General features: G+C 33.7%; 1 protein-coding gene across 1 annotated transcript in view; it reads right to left on the reverse strand.

The window, feature by feature from the left end:
* Nucleotides 1-21480, reverse strand: part of LOC118181632 (peroxidase-like) — a 156910-nt gene that overhangs the window by 61822 nt on the left and 73608 nt on the right. The window contains exons 2-4 of the mRNA XM_085820535.1: nt 9793-9975; nt 6755-6837; nt 3046-3157 (exon numbers count right to left, since the gene is read on the reverse strand). Coding sequence (XP_085676661.1) covers nt 3046-3157; nt 6755-6837; nt 9793-9975 — 378 coding nt within the window. The remainder of the gene's footprint in view (nt 1-3045; nt 3158-6754; nt 6838-9792; nt 9976-21480) is intronic.

The raw sequence follows: 21480 nt of genomic DNA on the forward strand, positions 1-21480 counted from the left end.
GAAAGAATGCCAAAGTAGTTAATCCAAGAAAAAGTACAGAAGTTTTCTGAAAGAAAATCTGAAAATAAGGCCTAAATTTCATAATTTTAGTTAAATTTTACTATAAACAGCGCCTTTTTTGTCTCTGAAAGCTTTGAAAAACTATTATTTATTAAATAATAATTTTAGAAAGCCTTTAGATTTCGTGTTATCCATATCTGTCTGGGTACTGATCAGCACGTGTAACTGCTGATCAGCGTATGCCGTCTAAGAGTGATGAGCTCAGGTTAGGAAAACTAGGATATTTATAAAGTATATAATGTTTGATATGTTAACTTTATTAGATGCACATTCTAATTTCAGCATTTTTAACTTTTGATAGGTTTATCTAAACGTCATCTCATTGTAAGTTGAAGAGCGTCCGAGAAGCAAATACTGGGAAGCAATTATTATGACAATTAAAAAAATAGGTCAACATCGTAAAATGAACTGAAATAGAAATGTGTTCTAGCAAAATAATAGTTATTGTTCTACTCATGAATGTAAACACATGTCGATAACTACATCTTCATTTATCGTAATTCAATTACGTAATAGTTATGGCAGAAGAAAATATTGTTATTGTGTTATAAAAAATTACTTTTCATTCGAATTGGCCTCGACACCATTTTGCATCTTGCTACTGCACTGGAGAGATCTGAGGCCATTGAGGACAGTTAAGATAAAATCCTACTTAACAGAGACGGTAAAAGAAAGTAGTACTGAATTTGCGAATCCGAAAGTTAGTCATCGGCATTTTATTTGATCAAATTTATTTCGAAGTATATAATTTTTTTGAAGTAAACACATATCATACGGCATATAACCTTGAGAAGATTTATCAACTTCTTCATTTAGACTGGTAGAAATGCTGCATTAGGAAAATACAATTTTATGGGGATAATTTAAAGAAGATTTTTGATAATTATTTGAAACTATTTTCCTCGCGCTTTATATAAGTTTTTAATCAATAAGTTTCTGAAAAATTAAAGACTCATCAGCTGCTGGATGGTAGAGTTCTCTAAAAGTTCATAGTTCATCCATGCGAACAGACTAACTGCGAACAGACTAACTCGTGATCTATTTGTAACGTAAATACAAGCTAGCTTCCTTTTGAAATTTCTCCGAAGACGTTCCTTCTTTCAGGCAGATAGTCCTTGTATGCTTTGCTATACTCATGTAACCTATCCAAAAATTTAAACTGCCAGTTTAGAATGGGCAAATAATTCCAAACACTTGGGAACTTTTGTTTCAAATATATGATTATCGTTAGCAAACTTTTGGGGAATCTGTATTCTCCCTTGCGCCGGGCTGAAGAGGTAGATATTTTAATGCTGTATAGTCGCGCGATAGAAGTCAAGAAATGTGTGAAGTCTGCGTGTCCTCTCAATATGTATATCTGGGGTGTGTGTTGTCCTGATTATCGACGTAACCAAGAGAGTGATTCTCTCCATCCTGGTGCGGCGATATGATGCACGGAATCCTGAGATGGACAAAGAGCTGTCGAAGACTAAAATGAGAACAGGAGTATAACAGAATATCCTGGACAGCATAAATATGAAGTATCGCATGGAATTGTCACAGCCACGTACCTGCCGACACACCAGCGAAGTTAGTTATCTCTTATTTATCTTCATCATATGCTTTTTCTTCCTATCTCATAGTCTCACATATCCTGTTCATCGGTTTTGTTAAGCTCACGGAAAGCCCCCATTAAAGTTTATGTTTAACTTACAGCAAGTATGCTGCTTTGGTAGGGAACCAAGTTTCACACTACGCCAAAACTCTCAAAATCACCCAAAACCAAATCAACACATACATTTATCGCTCACTTTTAAATCAATTTTATACTCATACTGAAACTTTACGTTGGAATGCAGCAAGCAAAATAGATATACTGTGGTAACTTTCGGTAACAAATGCACACATGTTTGTATAAAATGCATGTTATCAGTCACAAAATGATGTACTAAGAATAAAAAAAATGGAAATCTAAATTTCTAAAGTACAATAGAAATGCTGAATATTGAGAAAGGTTTATGTTGCCTTGTGTCTTAAATGCCGACTTTTAGAATTTAATTATTGTAATCAAAACTTAGAAAATAATAAATATAGCTTAAATAAAGTGCTTAATAAAATCCATCCATTCACGTATATAAATAGAAGTATTAGGAACAATCTAATTAATTCATGCTACATTTGTGAAAGAAGGTGCACAAAACATAATAATGGGATTTTGTACTATGGCCAATGGTAGTTTATATCTAAACACTTTGTAGCAATTTTATTTACCCTAACAGAGAGCACAGAAGAATCCAATCGCATTTCTCTAACTGAAATTTATAATTAAACTTTTCAGATATTATTTAGAATAAAGTGGATACCAGTTTTCTACAAGTGTGGATTCAAATGATAACTCATTTGGCCATCATAAAGACGTACAAGAAGTAAATTTCTTCAATATATGTCTTCTTTTCCGATTATGAAAAAGTATTGAATCCTCTAGCAGAGAGAGTGAGAACCTGCACCTTCTGAAAAAAAAATCACTGCAGCTGATGCCGTGATTTTGCAGCTAGAATATTTGATATAAAATATTAAAATAAATAAAATATTCTTTGAGTGCAGTTTAATATTAAATAAAATTTCGATGGTGCTATGGTATTATGGTTCAAATACAGAAAGAATTGAAGATACACTTATCTGAAAATACGTTAGATATTAATTGCGGTTTTATGTAAAAACATGTTGCATAAAACACATCAGCTAACACCAAAATTCCACCGTTGTCTTTCGAACAAGCTGTATAGTAGTCGGCTTTGTATGTGCCTCGCCGAACTCATAACGAAGCATAGCCTTCTGTTACAATGAGCTTCGAATCTTAATGCGGTATTAACAGTACTAAAATTAACAGTTGTAAAATATAATATAACTAGCTCTGATTATTCTACATAAAATTATCACTCATAGAAAAAGACTAAATGTAATTTATGAACTTCACGCATGAAGAAAATAATGGTAGTTGCTTACCTATGAGACAAAATTCTGACAGTTTCCAAAAGAATTTCTGCAGGAATTGACACATGGTTGACTTTGGGATAGACAGACGAGAGATCCTTGATTTCATACGGAACCTCTTCCCCTGTAGAACAGGATTATTAAGAGTAAGAAACTAATATCGGATGTGTACAGATCCTGATGATGCGTGTAAATTATTTTCATATTTAGATTCGGTTAAAAGAATAAATGACAGTGAAAAATTTTAAGGAAATGTTTTTTTCCAAAAAATTTAAACTTCTTTTTAATTTTATTCTTTTATTGTAAAGATTATTATTATAACTCTTATTACAGAGAGCAATTGTAGATGCGCAAATAAAAATAGCAAAAATTTTAATTGAGTGTATAAATAAATTAAATGTACGGCGGAAAATGATAACTAATAATTTTCTGAAAATAATAATACGTTGCTGAACTATTATTTATGTTTGCGTTATTATTTCTGTATTAGTGAAAGTACTGTGAAAACACATGAAAATTTAAGCCGATACTTTTCATTGTATTTTTTTCGGTTATAAAACGTTTAAAGCATACTATTAATATTAGCTTTCGACTGACATTTGTTTTTAAATACAGCACATATTTTAAAATTAAACAAATAAATTAGACTTAATTTGATCAAAGAAAACTTTTTCTACTTTCTTCAATGAAAGTTTCAATATGACGATAATCATTTTAGCGACTGACCACAAAACAAAAAAAATCTGATGTGAAGCCACATGACTCCTTGTATGGCTTATTAAATTATACACACTTTTTTGCACTCCATTTAAATTTATTTAATCGTATTTCATTAGATATATATTTTTCATGCAATCAGTTCAGTTCCGACTTCGCGGCAAGGCAAAAATATACATAATCATACACCTTAAACTCCTGAGGATCTTCGAATATGATAGTGTTGCAAGAATTGGGATATTTTATTTATTTTAAAAGAAATTACTTCCAACGTTTTACAGCTCACTACATAATATAGCTGCTTTCTGAACTAGTAACCAGAAAGTTTATGTTGTCACAAATATTTTTATAATTTAATCTGCTTTGCGACAAATTTGTTATGCGTTCACGTCATGTTTCCACCTTGAACACACGATTTAAAACATTCTGTTTGATAATTTAATTCCATATTTAATATATAGCTTTTATAACATTTGAAACTACTGTGTTTTAAGGTGTATTAGTCCCCTTAAAAATGTTCCCTTCTTATCCGAAAAAAAGAGTGACCCCTTTTCGTTTTCCATTCTCGACAGTGAAAGATATCACCCGATATTCTCACGAAACCGCACACCTCCTTCTCCCATATCTACGTTGCATCACTCAAAGAATATACTGAAATAATTATATGTTAAAAATTATATAAATAGTTTTATTGATTAAAATTATAACGCAATGTGCAAGTTCTGCGGTTTATATTTTCGACTTCTTTAAGAAAAAGGAAGTAAAAGAGAATAGGATAGTGATCGTCTATTTTACCATAATCAAATAAATTAAGCCTTACGTAATTAATCGGTTTATTATGAAATCAACCTCAGGAACTTGAGAACAAACTGAAACTTCAAATAAATAACCAGTAATTTGTAATAGGAATTGCACAACAACAGCTACCAGCATGTACGCAGTGAAAATTTTCAAACTTGGAGGAATCATAGGCTGGCTCCTTGATTCGAAACTTTTTTCCACTATGACACTTTTTTCTTCTAAAACAAATTTCACTGAAGAGAACTTAGTGTGGTAGCACAACCAAAATATTTCTTCACTGCCAGTTATACTAAGTAGCAAATCAATAGCGTTTTGAAAGAGGAAGAAAAAAGAAAAGAAAAGGAAATTGATAATTCAAAAGATCGTCTCACGCTTACACTACTCCGAATCCCCTCACAAAAAAAAAAAAAAAAAAATCTTTGAAACTTGCAATTTTTTTCCTCTCAAATTCTAGTTTATACCGTTGCAGAAAGAGAACTTCGAAATCGCTAAAACATCTGACTTTTTTCATAACGAAAGGTATTTCCCGATAAGTAATAATACCCGAGAAGGGTACAATTCTACTATTAAACTATTCTTAGAAGGCATCAAACCAGATGGTACAATTTACAAAATTCAATACAAAAATAACACATTAAGAATGAGTTACGAATATTGAGACGACTTGTCTTATTGAAGATTACAATTTAAATAAACAAATTTATTTCACATTTTGCACCTGGTTATTTTTCTACCAATTAAGCACTTAAAGTAAATTATTAACACAGCAAGCGAGGATAATAGATAATACGACTTCTGACCCATACCACTAGCAATAAGTTTCCAAGAGTACGAGCATGTATTCGGTAAACACAAGGTCCAGTTAACCTGCAGACCTTTTAAATTCCTTCATGTGTTCTTAACTTTCATAACTACCTGGTTTAAGAGATAATGTATAGGACGTAAACCAAGAGAAAAGAGAAATAGACACATGTATGAATAGTATTTAAGTTAAAACTGTTAGTAAAACTACAAATTTCTCACGAGACTTTTGCTGGTTTCAAACTGAGAATTGAATCCAAATGCTCTTGCGATTCAAACAAGGAATGTATTAAAAGCGGGTTTGAAATCAGTAATGTGATTGACAGTTGTAAATACCACGGAAAGTTCAAATGGATAAGCAAACTTTTGAATGCACATGCTAATAAATTTGAAGTCCATAACAACGAATAACAGCGACAAATAAGAATAATAACATATATTTCAAATATGTAAATATATTCGGAGCAGTGTGTTCAAGGGTACGTAAATATAATTGTAATAAATGCAATACACGGTGAACTATAAAATTCTCAAAGATTTGGAATGGAAAGAGATTTGGAAAGATATGTAAAAATACCCTGAAAATAAATATATCTTTTATATATGTTATTTTTACTTAAATTAAAACAGCAAGTAAGTCTTAGCGTCTTTTAAATAATGGATATCACCATAACTGACTACAATATAAACTAATCGGCATAACAATTTGGGGTCATTCTCTGTTGGTGCTACTAATTGAAAAGCATCATAAGATGTTCTCGTTCACGCTTTCGTTCATGTACAATGTTTGATCATGATAGGGTATATGAATAAGTAAGTAAATAAAGTAGGAATGAATTTGTTTTAGAATAAGTAATATTTACTCGTGTAAACCTATAATACGTAAACTAAAAACTGAAATGAAAATATTTCCAGTTCGTTGCTAAAACTGAAACTACACAAAATGGCTTCGATTTTTTTCGTAAATAAAAATAAAAAAACACCTACTGCTAACTTCCGTTAAAATAAGTTTTTGATGTTGATTGAAATTAATACTCAACTCGAAAGGTATTTCAATTTTAAAACTTCTAATATTATTTCATTGTTCTGAAATTAAAAAGTAGTAAAATATGAAAATATTATTATCAATATTATTGTTCTATCAAATTTTTAAAAAATGCGTGGATTACAGTATACACGTGTTACTACAGAATTTTATCATTAATGTTAGATTTTGTTTTTGAGGCGACAAGGTACTACAAACAAGTAGAATACGAAATTTTTCAATCGAAGGCTATATTATACAGCGTTTGAAATATGTGTCAGTTACATTAAAGGGTAACACAGTAATATTTATTGAAACATGTTTTTAAAAAACTTCTTTTTCAAGAAGATTCATTGAAAGAGATTCATTGAAACTTACCGAATTTCCTTCGAGCTTCATGTAATGCCCGGTTGATATCTTCGTAGCGTATGCAAGTTTGATCAATATTTTCATTTTGCCAGCTATGGGAAAGAAATTATGAAATAAGGAAATGCTTTAAAAGTGAAAGAAAAACACTGATTATAAAAGTAACAAGCAATCGAACAGTGGTATTCTTCATTTTGTACAGTCATGACGCTGTAAACATTCTAAACAATTTTTTGCGCTTCTAAGCCGTATTTTAAAGAAAATGTTTCTGCTATAGCTAAACTAATTTCTAAAATTAAGCAAATATTCGCTTGTAATAATCGGGCAAATATTAAACTCTTGTTTGGTTTATAACAGCACACTTTATTACAAGAAACACACAAAAACTTTCATTTGGAATCAATGTCGGCATCTGTGTTTTCTTCAGACAATTCTGCGCTGTCTCGCATTGCAACCAAAACCTTTTAAGTGATTCAATGGCCAAAAATACAAATAATACCAGTATAAATAGCGATCATTAATTTGTAACTTACAGTTAGACAAAATTCATAATAGGTATTGAATTTATGTATTTCATATGAGATATTTGATGCCTGTCGTTTGATAGCTGAACAATTTCTGCACCTCCAAACTATTCCCATAGTTAAAGTTCGCAGGTATTAAATGTGAAGATCTGGATAATAATAGTGCTGAAAGTGAAAGCTTATTATAAATCTTTCAGTTTGAGAGTAAGAAATGTTTACGAGCAAAAGAATATTGAATGATGCTCCAGCTTGCAATCATATCACAAAATTCAATGCTTGCCTTTCTTCCAGGTTAAGATTAATGTTATACAAAAAATTAGAGCAATCTTAACCTATGGCAGTGTTGGTTCAAATGAAAAGCCGTATACTCAGAATTTCAAGATAGAATACCGTATACGGGACGTAATTACAACTTAAAATTCGCATAATAAAATTCTGCCCCCTTCTTCAAAGAAGCCTCTCGTAACTTTACACGTTTCGAAATTGTAAAATTACTGAAATTCAGTATTTTAAAAATTTTATTTCTTTTATATTCTTTTTTACAGCAAACTACCGCAAAGGTATTTATAGCAACTTTGCTTTAGTAACTAATTAAAAGTTTGTTGTTTTATACAATGATCTTCTGTTAATTTAAGTGTTGCGCGTCTTCCTTGTATTCTGATTGTCTTAGCCGTTATAATATTATATTCAGGCTTCCTTGTACATTCAGTAAAATTTGTGAAAATGGGCATAAATATGTCAAACGTAATTAGATATTACATAAAAATAAAAAGCAAATGTCATATTTAAAAAAGTAGTAAATGGTAATTAATTATAATAAAACATTGAAACATAAACAATTAAAATTCTCATCCAGTTGAGTTGGTTTAAAGAAGTTAACTTAAGATTAAGCCGGCATGTAAGAGGCAGTATTAATTACTATATCAGTATAGTTACTGGTAATATTTTCTATTTTCGTTCATTTTAGCTACATACGAAAGGCTTCATGAATAATTTCTAGTAAGATCGATGGTGCCTTGAATACCAATGCGTAAAGAACGAAATTATAACTAGTTCCTCCCAAACCTTAACGAGAAGGATACTTAGCGAGAAGGAATACGGAATCCAAAAGTCTTGTGCCTTTCTTTTCCCATTATTAATCTTCCGAGAAAACCCCTCTATTTTTAAATTAGTTTGACAATTTCTTACTTTTCAAAATTTTCACAGGACTAATTTCGATGGTTTTACCGAACCACCATCCTCAGCTGCAAAACCGCAAATGAACAAGATAGGAAATAATGATTAGATTATTGATGCTTATGTAATCATTATTTCCTATCTTGTTCATTTGCGGTTTTGCAGCTGAGGATGGTGGTTTGGTAAAACCATCGAAACTAGTCCTGTGAAAATTTTAAAAATTAACGCTGATTTTTGTTGTTTGACTTGTGAATTGGTACTTATTCGGCGTGTTATTGTGTCTTAATTTCTTACTTGTTTCAGAGGATTGTTTAGAAGGTTATATCAAACCATTAATTACAAACCTGCCAACATACAAGATAAATTAATTAGCTCTGACCTTCACTTATATTTATTTATAATTGAAATAAAAATAGCCTAGAAAATGAACGGCAATCATCAGTGGCTTAAGTTACTTACAAAATGCCAGATATCTAATTGGTAATTTCAGTTATGCAGATATATTATTCGATAATATATCATCACTGATTTTGTTTTTTCTTCTAGTGATAGAGCTGCTCAGAATATCCTTAAATTCAACTTCCAAGTTATATTCTCTTCTATTAAAAAATCGAAAATCCTGGATCAAATTTTATTTCTTGGAGAATTTATCATGTTTTTTGTTGGTACATTTAAAATATAATGATTAAAAATATCCAATAAGTCCTCATCTTAGTTTTTATAATCTCTGTGGAAAATGCTAGGTACTTCAAGTGCTAGGATTCGCTGGAATGGTAAACAATTCTGCATGGTTTCATCTTCGTTCTAGGTCGAGAGCCATATTGGCTGCGCAAGGAAAGGGCCAAAGCCCCATTTATAATTTTAAGATAGTTGCTCATTTGTCAACGAGTTGCTATATCTGTTATATTTTTACAATGAGCTTTAATTTTCAAATAGTCATTAATTCGCCTAGTCTGAAGTAAGTTCCTTTAGTTCAGTTTTAAAACCCTGCAAACCTTAATAATCTATGATTAAATAGGCTAAGAACTTTCCGTTCTGATACATACATATCATGCTTACCATGAGTATACGATTCAATTCAGTAATAGTCCTGAGTTTATGAGTAACATTTATTCAATGAGTTCAGTGATTACATTGAAACCAATTTTTTTTTCAAATGAAATTTAGCTTTATTTCATCCAGTGAGAAAGGCTAGAAACTACTGTCTAATGATATAAGTTACAAAGCAGGTATAAATCATGTTGCAATTAAAGCATATTTCAATGCTTCTTCATTTATTATATTGCTCAGATATATTTCTCAAGATTTAATCAATTTTAATTTAAGAAATTGAGTGAAATTAAAAAGCACCTGGGTACGAATTCTGAGATGTAGCTGAGACCAGCATCTAGGGAACGCTTCTTGAAAGGAGCACCTTTACTTTGTTTGAGGACCAAAGCGCATTCTGGAGAGTAGTCAATGTTGAATGGTGAAGGCTGATCGTACGTAGCGACTAGACCTATCGCCAGTGCTAAACACGCCCAAGGCAGGAACCTAAAAAGAGAAAGTTAGAAATCAGATCACTAGCCTATAACAGTGACTGAATAAGATTTCATATTTAATATATCTTATTTTTAAAGGCGTTTAGTAAAATTTGTTTATTTATGAATTTATTTGAATACGGCAAAGCAGCGAAGCCTAAAGAGATGAAAGATTTCATGGAGGAGTTTTTAACGAAAACTAGGTCGCATTTTCGTTGCACTTCAAGAAACTGCAAAAACAGTGGAGCGTTGGTTTTACCTGCTAGCTGAAAATTGTAACAGAAATTTAACTTTGAAATAAACTTTGTACATCTAAAAAAATAAATTTAATTAAAATATAAACAGTACAAAACATACATGAAAGAATTACATGCCAAAATTTATAAAAATAATTCGGGGACTAGGGAAAAAGTTATGTCCATGCAAAAATCTGCCGAAACTCGATCTAACGGTTGAGCTGTGAGCACTTTTTTTTTTTTTTTTTTTTAGATCGTCCGCTAGAGAAACGCTGCAGAAAATAGACGCTGTTTTCTAGCGTTTGTTTACACGTTTACTTTGCCGTTAAAATTTCAGGAGTTTTCTGAGAAACATTTTGATTACACCAGCTCATTTGCCAAAGTTCGAACTTGGGATGAATATAAGTTTTCTTACCCCTTTACCCCTCAGCCGCTAATGGGCGCTGACGCGTACAATAAGGAAATAAGCCAAAAATGGATATCTGACAGTATCGTCGACTTAGGGTATCTGATGTATCCCTATTCAAAATTGCAAAATTTCGACTTCGTTAAATATATCTCACATATATAACGACAAAAATCTGTAGAACTTCAACGATTTAATGAAAGATTTAATTTCCTAATAAAATTAGCAGAAGTGTCTTTGAATATTATCCGTTGAAATAAAGTGTTCTGAGATTTTGAAAGTACTTAAATAAACTGAAAATTAGAACACACTTAAGAAACTTATTAGAGCTCAGGATGATTTAAATAAAATGAAATGACACTGGTGTAAAACGACTTGTATCTTAAGAATATTCAAAGTTCTATGGTTATTAAATATATTTTAATACTTTATCCCACAGTTTCTCAATACGTTAACCTTACAGAGGTCTAAAAATTGGAACGCTTATTCTAACAGGTGGTTCTAGAGGTATGAATTATCTAGTAAACCATAAATTTACATATAGATAACAACTTACTGAATTTCTTCCTAAATCCTAGCAATTTTATATGGAAAACCAAAGATTCCCAAAATTGTGATTTAGAAAAATTGCACTATATCACGTATACATTTAATAGTCTTACTAACAGATCATTATATGCTTAAGGATAAAGTAATATAAAATTTTACTTGAAATTATCATATGTTATTAGATCAACTATAAAGAAATGAGTTATCGGATAAATCAGATTGATTACTTCCCTGTACACTTAGTGATTATTGTTCTACTGTGGTAGGTCAGAAGGAGTGGCGACGAAATAGCGATAAATATCGTGGACAAAGCTTCAAAGCAGGTAAGTTAATAATCTGACCGCTTTCACCAAACCTTTTAGTACAAAAACAAACTACGTCTTGAGCTAGTGTGTAGAGAAAATTGCATCCGTCACAAAGAAAGTCGGTTATTTTTATAAATAGCCTTTTTGAATAAGTAAGCGATCATCCGTGTCTGGAATACGACCTTCATGGATGATTTACAGATTCGGAGCACGAGGTAAAAAGGGGTGAATATACTCACATATCAACACGCCTTTTTTTTCTCTCTTCTAAGACTGGTTCTGGTCAGTGAGCTAAGATCCACAAGTTCAAAATTCAAAGCTAGCATTTCTAAATCTAAGAAAAAATATAACTTGGGAGTGACCATTCTTATGTTTGAAATGAAGCGTTTATCTCCCAGATGTTGTCAGAACTTCATTTATTAAAAATATCATTTGCATTAGATACAACCTAGATCCTGCTAAAAAGAAAATTATGTAAAGATTTCGGAATTTTAATTTTGTCATATAGTGATCAGGCCTGTGAGTTGTTGATGTCTTTGTAACTACCGTTGCATTGTTCTTTGTAGTTAAGATTATTTATTATAAAGGTTGCAGAATGAAATAGAAATAAGTTTGCTATCAATTTAGGCATAAAATTAATAATGTATGTGACTTATTATTGTACATGATAAGTATAATTCATTATAAACGTTAGAATAGAAGGAGGTTGGTAAGATTTTTCTCATTTTTACCATTTGCCTTCGTACTCTAACTGGAAAGTACGTCCGGCTAGCAGTCAGAAGGTAAGGAGTTCAAGTCCCAGTGAAGGCACTGTAAAATGTTCTCTTCTGTTCCAAGCAATTCTACTGCTTCTACAAGTTGTTTTAGAATTAAAAAAACTGCAATGGATGATAATTCGTCACCACCAGGAGGATTTTGAGCCCCGGTTTCGAATCTCGGAGAAGGCCTGGATGTTTGTAAATGTATAGAGTCTTTACGGCACGGCGAGTCTAAATCTATGGTGAGTCAAAAGTTCTCTCGTGTGGTTTGGTGGAAGGGGAGAGGGGGGGAAGACCCTCGGACCAACCCCGGGATGCTCTTCTTCTAAACTGGGATGAAAGCAGAAGTCCAACATCCTTGAGGCTCTGACAACCATTCTTCCATGACATGGACAAGACTACAAAATCAACAGGAGGATTTGGCAATCGGATCGCATTCTCCCCATTCGCCTTTTAAGAGGGGAAGAATGTATGAATTTTCTTACTCCTTAACACGTGCCTTTGTAGTGTAACTGAAAAGCACGAACCATCTAGCAGTCGGAAGGTCCGGAGTTCGAATCTCGGGGAAAGCAGTCCCACTTTTCTCACCTTTCCTGCTACAATTATTCCTAATGGCGTTACAGATCTATTACACAGGTTGCTCTATCAAGACTGCTCAAACTTTGCACAGCCAGATTCTTCGCTTGGAATACATGAAAAATGTCCAAAGAACACTACCTGTGCGATTCATAGTTTTCGAGATAAATGACAAGTAAAAGTATGACATCGTGTCCGGTGCAAGGGGAAAAAATAAGAACATCGGTATTTGCATCTGTCTACATACGAAAATGTTCAAAATGTCCACCGCGCATATTGAGGCTTGCATGCGGGAGCCGTTCATGTTAATAATAAAGATTTTTTTCCATGCACCGGATATGACGTCACACTTTTCTTTCACGTTTATTTTGAAATCTATGGGTCATAGAAGTACAGTTCTTTGGACAATTTTTATGCATTTCAAGCGAGGAATCTGACTGTGCAGAATGTGAGTGATCTTGATGGGACACCGCGCACATAAATTAAAGTATATGAAATTAATAAAATGAGAAATATTAATAAAATATGAAATTAATAAAATGAGAAATATTAATAAAATATGAAATTAATAAAATAAGAAATATGAAGATTATCAAAACGGAAGTTTGTATAAACCCTAATACCTTTCATATATCTAGCAGGGAAAAGAAAGATGTGGCGATTTGGAAAAAAGAGAAATCGAGAGTCCAAACAGGGGAGAGAGTTGTAGAGGGTGTCCCAAAATTCACTCAAGATTTGTGTTTTGTGCTATTTGTGCAATAAAGTGTTGCCAACCGAAACAAAAAAAAGAGCGCTACACGAAACAACAACGCGTTTTCATTGTTGAGCAATATTTTAAAAATAATGAAGGTTTACGAGATATAGTTCGCAATTTTCCTGCAAAATACGGTCGGAACAGTGATTTAACATTATCAGCTCTGAAGAGATTAATTAAAAATTTAGAAACACTGGATGTTAGTGATCTTAAACATTCTGGCCACCTTTCAACATGTCGTTCAGAACATAAAACATCGAAGATCGTGATAGTGTTGCTGAAAGTCCAGGTTCATCAGTTCGGTATCGTGGTCAAGAACCGGAAATTTCTTGACCACGGTACCGAATTGATGGCCCTGGACACCACCCATTTGCAGCATATTGTTGCCGCATCTTCATGCTTACAAAGTTCAACTCATTCAAGAATTGATGAAGCCTACTTTCTTTCCACCGACAGCGAGGCAGCTGATCCACCGGGGCAGTTAAGATATTGGCCAGGTAGCCCTGCTGACGAAATAAACTTGGTCCAAATAACACACTTAGGTGCATATTTGGCTCAAGACGAGTGCTGGGGGCGTGCAAACAAATGTTCAGTGAGTGAATGGTGAAATGATTTAAGAAGGGGAACTGAAGCCTACTGTCCATGCACACCGAAGGGAGTTCGTTGAATGGATTATGGAATAACAAGAAATGGATACTGATTTGTGAAATAAAATCCTTTTTAGTGATGACACTAATTTCCATCTTTTTGGCTAGGTTAATCGACAAAATGTTTGCATTTATGATTCAGGAAATCCATGAGTAAATATTGAGAGACAAATACATCCACAGCATGTCACTGTTTGGTACAGACTGGGCATAGAACAATTCTTTGAAAATGCAGCTTGTAAGGCATTTAATGGTGTTAGCTATCGTAACATGACAATCCAGATTTTTATGCTTAAATTGCAAGATATAGATGTGGACGACATGTGACTTTTAACAAGACGGTCCCACATGCCATACAGCCCAAGGAACAATATAATTACTACTTGAATCATTTTCTGGTCATACAATTTACCTTTTTGGTGATCTGGCCACACAGATCCCCCGATTTAACGTCGTTGGACTTTTTTATATCTGGTTTTCGAAGTCTAAGATTTATGCCGACAAGCCCTCGATCAACCACATCTTGGAGGGGGGTATTGAACTCTGTATCAATAAAATTCAGTCACATTTATGGAAAACGGTAATGGAGAATTTCAACAAAGGAGTGCGTTTGTGCCAACAAAGGCATGAAGGCCATTGGCTCGACATACTGTTGCATACACAACTCTATAGTGTACACTTATGAATCAATAAAAGAATTATAATTTTTAAGCCTAACCCTGTGTTTTCTATCAAAATTACTTCTTGTGTGAATTTTTTGGGACACCCTTTATTGACGGCATGGGTAAAGGAAAAAAATGACAAGTTGTCAGCTAAAGGAATAAGCAATTTTACAGAATGAGCTAATTAAATGTTTAGACCGTAGGATATGAGCCTACGCACAGTCCGGCTAACTCTAAGAAAATCAGTGCATACTTATAGTTTCAAACTCAGATGTCAGTGTCGCATGCTATTTTTACAAGATATGCATACTTCCGCTATAGAAATTGTAATAATTTTAATAATAATAAATTAATATGTAAATAATACAACATTTATTTGTGCTAGTGTTTTCATCTCGTTATTTTCCGCATCCTTATAGAATTTCCTAAATATAATAAACATTATTCTCATATCTATTTATAAATAAAAGAATTCTTCATCTCTGCTAAGTCATCATTTTTCTATCACCAATAGCGAATTTGCTTCATTTACTGTGTTGCCCTTCTGTCTCTTCGTTAGATAATGGTGAAAATTTATATGCACGGTAAATCATTCAAATTATTCCATTTAAATCTAAACACGATTCTGACAAAATCTTGCTGCTTTACTATATATATTTACAAACGGAAAAAATGGGTTCAAGTAACTTTTATAAATTTATTCAGTTGTAGAGACATTAGGTATTTTTGAGAGCAGGCAAGATGAAAAATTGGCCACGCCTTCGCCTGGAATCGAACCACGGACCTCTTAATAACGCGCTGAGCATGCAGACCATTACACCACGAAGGCCCGCTAGGAAGGGGGAGAGAAATAACTTATATACTCCCCATTTTAAAGGGAGACTGGGGTTTTTTTAGGGGACCCAATCACCAAATCCTGGGTGTGGAGAATCATCATCCAACACCCTTTTAGTTCGGGCGCCACTGTAGAGACATTAGGTATTTTTGGAAGCAGGCAAGATGAAAAATTAGCAACGACTTCGCCGGGAATCAAAATACGGACCTCTCATTTGCGCTGAGCGTGCATATCACTACACCACGAAGGCCTGCTGGGAAGGCTAGAGAAATACCTTGTATAGTAATGTTTTTATTATGAACGTGTTTTCCTTTAAAAAACGTCTGTCAACTTTAAGTCAAAAAAATGCATGAAAATTAGCAAAGAATGCAAATTAGCAATGCAGTTTTACCAGAGACAAAGTAATTAATGGGCAAAATTTTGAAGTTAATTTAATTTAAATTACTAAAGTACGTCAAGGCATTAGTGGTATGCGGATTATAAGGTATAACATAGTAGTTGTCAGAAAGGTTATCGTATTTTGAAGAAACAAAAAACACGCTCGCATGACAAAACGCACTCGCATGTATGTTCGATCAGTTTTGAGAATTTAATGATCAGTTTTCAGAATTTAATTATCAGTTTTGAGAGCAGAATAAATGACCTTGGAGCACGTCTAATGAACATCATACCTGGTCATGCATTTAAATCTGATTTGGTACTGAAGTTCCATGTGTTGTCATTCCTGTTTATATAATAAATCCTAATCTACTCGCAAGGTATTTATCATCATAAAGTATCCGTTCATCTTCACTTCGAGAAGAGTTGAAGAGAAATGTACTTTTCTTAACAGAGCACAATAATGTCTCGAAAGTTTTCACTTGGAGAAAGAAATGATCATACTGGCTGGAGAAACACCTGCAAACATAGCGGGAACTATTTTCTAAACGTTTAGGATCTTAGTACTGTATTTTTAAAAAATAGTGTCCCTACACCTGAAACAACCCTGAAGCGTGTAACAAGGTAAGCCTTAGCGAAGTTTGGCGTGCTGATATTATATCCGTACTAATGACGATAATGTTTTTGAGGTAAGAAAATTTAATTCAGTTTTTTAAATATATTCGTTATGTATTTAATTCGTGTCACACACATTGGTTATAAGCTGCTACTATTAAAGAAAACTTTTATGCCAACAAATTGTGTTATGCTTATAAATTGCAGCTCAATCAACTCAACGGCTTTCTCTAAATTCTCAGTCAGAAGTGAGACGGTTAGACGAAGTAGAATGTTAGCTTCAGGTAGTTTTGGCGCGACACGCTTATACGAAAGTGGTCCAAATTATTAGCTATTTTCAGAAAGAGATGGACTGTAAAAATGCCTCAGACATTCTGGGAGTAATACTCATAGACTGGTTGAGAGCCATTGACAGCAGAACTTCCGCTACAGACAGTTCAATGTCGGTAATATTGCCGCAGATCGGACATAGCAATCAAGAAGTTCTGAGGTTCGGCCGTTTAGCTTCTTTAAGTCCAGTAATATTTCCTTTTTCTAATTCCAATTATACAGGGTGCCCCGTAAATGTTGCGACAAACTTCTGGGGGAGGTAGGACACATCATAAAGATTAAGAATTGCATAGGAACCCTTGCCCGGAAATGTCAGGGGTAAGTTGTAGCAGAGGTAGAAGATAGGAAAAGAAACAAGAGAGTGATTAATTTGAAACATTTATTGGACATGAATACAAATGATGTACGACAGCTCGAATGTTACAACAGATCCTCGAAGTTTGCACCATCGGACGCCAAACATACCTGGATACCGACGAAACATTGATTGCTGGACATGGTCAAACACACCTTTTTTTTATTGTAGCAGCTGCGCAGGCGAGTCTTGCCACAAATGCTGATTGTGGTGATTGAATACGCCATCCCTACTGAATGTGGCCTCATCCGTTAACAACACAAAATATGAGAAATTAACACTACGGGCACTTTCTTGCAGAAACCACTGTGTGAATTGCACACGTTCAGGATGGTCATCGGGGAGCAGGAACTAAAGTCTTTGCAGACGAAAGGCGTGGAAGGACTCGGCGGTCAAGACACGCTGGACACTGATATGAGATATTCTTAATTGAGAGGTAATGGTACATATGCTGGTCTTTGGATTACTCTACACTGTATCTAACACACTTTCTTCCATAAAGACCGAAGGAGTCGATCGTGGCCTGCCCTCGCTTGTGCTGCCACTTTTTAATGACCCGCAGTTGCACAAATTTTGATGCAGACGTGCAAACAAACTGTGGTGGTGTTAGATGTCTGTTGTGAAGGCGTTCTTGATCAATGCATGCAGGAGCTCGTCCATTAACCTCAGCTATTCCATAGACTAAGTGCATGTCTGCAAGTTCTCCGTTCGTATAGTGTTGCATACTCTTTCTACGGTACCTACCGCTCGAATGAGGCAATCCTCGCTTTCCACAAGCACTCTCCTGTACAGCACCTGGCGACGTACAGTGACGTTTCTGAGCATGAGTTTCTATGCAGTTCTTAATCCTTATGATGTGCCCTACCTACCCCAGAAGTTTGTCGCAACATTTACGGGACACCCTGATAAATTACCTGATGTTTTAAAATATTGCATTTTGTCGGGATATGAAGTAGCACTGCTCTTTTAATGAAATCGGTAATGAACCCTAATCTGTTTAATTAAATATTTCCAACAGGCACATTAAAAGAAATATACTTTTTTTTTTTACAACCTGGAATGTATGGTGGTTATGGGAAACGTGTACTGCGCCAATGTGTTAGTCTGAATGTCATGTACAGTTTACGATTTTATTATTTTCTTTATAGGAGCACATAAAATCTGTTGATTTGAAAATACTTTCGTGTAGTTTATTACAGACAACGAAGAGAAGAAGACTTTTGAATAACATCTCTAAGTTGTTTCATGTATTTCGATTTATTTATAATTTCTTATGGAAGCTGTATCTATTAAACTATAGAACAGATGAAGCGTCCACGATCTGCTTTCAAATCTTGAGCGTGATACAATGCTTCTGCTCAGAATCATAATTTGGAACGCTAGAAGCTGATTAGCTGTTGCTGTGATAAGCAATATGCAGACATTGTCCACAAGGAATCATCAGATCTTCGATCTCAAAGGAAATGCATACAATGTTTCTAAGTGTATAATAAAAACATCCCGAAACGTCACTTCGACCTCTCTTGGTCTTACACACTTCGTGCTTGTGCGAAATGTACTAAATCATCAAATTTTCAATCGCTCCGTTTTGACTCTAATGCAGAAAACCGTTCAAAGGGGAAAGGCTAGGGAAACATTGAAAGGCTGAGATATAAAGTCATAAAGATTCAATTACATTTGATTCTTTCACTCACTCACTTTTCATCGGTTATTCGACACAGCAATAATAATTTACATAACTTAGTTGCTTTATAAATGTATTCTACAATTTGCTTAACAGTGAGACAATCTTCACAGATTGTATATTTTTAGTCATGTAGTGTCTGATCCTTAGATTCTTATACATCAATAAGATTTTTCACGGTTTTTAAGTTATAAAAATACCTTGCATAATTTTGATAGAAATATTTCCGACCTTCCTAAAGTTTGTATATGGCCCCAGAGTACGTGTAGAATTTAATACTGTTGCAATTGCAATGTCCGACTCAGAGTGATCCTCACGTAGACATATTAAGGACAGATTATGCATTGTATATGAGAAACATTTAAGCGGATAACGTGCTGAATTAAACCTTAGCACAAGGAGAGCGAAGTAACTTCGAAATTTGAAAACAAAGGCTGAACAAAACTGTTCGAAAGAACTCGAGGTGATGGTTATCTCGTCGCGTCTTTGAAATCTGCAATCACGGACGGCATTATGCACACGAATCACGTGATAACGAAACCCATTCTTATATTTCGAAAGGCTCTGTTATGTATTTACTTTCTGTCTGCAGTTAGATTTTTCAGTAAGAAGAAAATACTACGTAGGATTGTATTCAAAGAACAGGATGGTTGGATCCGAGATCTGAGTAAACGTGAAAAGCGCATGGAAACGCGTGTGAATTAAATAACTTTTCGAAATACTTTTTTTCCTTTTCCCTTTTTATCATTCCGTTGATTAATAGTTTTATACATGAAAGAAAGTAACCCTCTGTACAGGAGGCCTTTTACGCTCGGGACACTTTGTAGACGGATTATTTTAGACACAGTGATGATTCGTTTAACGTCTGTTAGGGTTTGGAAGTAGTTTATACTCCTAAAGCAATTCATACTCTATAAGTTATATCACACGCTTAACACTCTATAAGTTATATTTCATATGGTGCTTATTTTAAAAGTGAGAAGTGAATTCTAATGCCAAGAATTCAAATTTTATAAGCAAAGTTTGCAATAAATCAAGTGTTTTGCTTGCTGCATATTTGTATTTATTGGATGGTATGGTAACTTGCTTGGTAAAAATGACGAAATGAACGCAGCAATGATTTCAAAGTATTGTAATTTTAAAAATAATATGAAACATATATAGTAGAGGCTAAAATTCTAACAGAATTTAATTTTTGGTTAAACAAAAGTGAATCAGGATATTGATATGAAAGAAAAGTCGAATGGCAATGAAATTTTCAGCAGATATATTCATGACAAAAATATTTGAGAAGTAAAATTCTATTCATGATTCTGTTTTCCATCTGATGATATTTCATAATAAGACTTATTATACGTTATAAATAAACTTAAATCTGCTTTAGACTATTTTTTATTCTGTGTTATTTGAAGAAAAAGTATAATGGATGTAGAGAATAAAAATAAATAAAAGAAAGAATATAAAGGATCTACAGAACCCGTCACAGGTTAATTTTACAGAATTCCAACGCAGAAGGAAAATCAGAAACATAACGTAAAGGAGAACTGTGCAAGCAGGAAGAAAACAGAGAGAAGTAGCATCATTAAAATGGAATGTGCTTTTACTTTTCATTTAGAGTGTTTGTGCTTCTTGATTTCTAAAGGAAAGAAATCTTTAGAGCCTTCTTATTTTACAACTGAGCAACTATAAACAACTGGAAATGGTAGAAAATGAACACATCATAAGACATGCTTATATCAAATACACAGTATTTTATTCCGTGTAATACATATTTCACACAGACAGATCATTGGACAGACAAATCAAATTTCGCCACAAACAAATCATTTCAAATATTAGTATTCATGAACCAGGCTATTTGGCTCATACGGAACTTTCGGATCAAGAACAAAGGGGTGAAAACTGACCTTTGACTGTCATCCTAATAAGTTCGTACGGGAAATAAACAGAGGTGTCATAAAATCTGCACGCGCAAGCATCCCTAGAGGTAAAGTTAGCACTTATTAAGTTTTTTTTGGGGGGGAGGGTCCCCAGAACTCGTGGAAATGAAGGAAAACAGGATAAACTTAGAAGAAAGGCTGAACTCATTCGGAGAACAAGTGATGTAACTTTCTGGAGAAGACAAGTAGGAGTTTTTAGAAAAGCAGTTTTGGATGCGAAAAGGAAGCCCTTCGTAAACTTTATTTCTAATACAAACTATAGAAAGGATAGTTTAAAGATACATAAATTCTTGGCCAGTATTCAGAATAAGATACCAATGCCTAAAAGAGAATCAATCGCCTACTGAAAATGAAATCTTGACCTCTCACAGAGACATGGTATATGCTTTGGATACAACTACGTTCAGTCTCAGAGAAAGGGTGTGTATGCAAAAAAAAATAATAATAAAATAAAATATTATTGGATTAAAAATAGTGTTAGACGGGAG

This window comes from Stegodyphus dumicola, chromosome 7 (genome assembly GCF_044657685.1).
Source record: "Stegodyphus dumicola isolate Sdum_Otavi_A_Nest chromosome 7, ASM4465768v1".
Lineage (NCBI taxonomy): Eukaryota > Metazoa > Arthropoda > Arachnida > Araneae > Eresidae > Stegodyphus > Stegodyphus dumicola.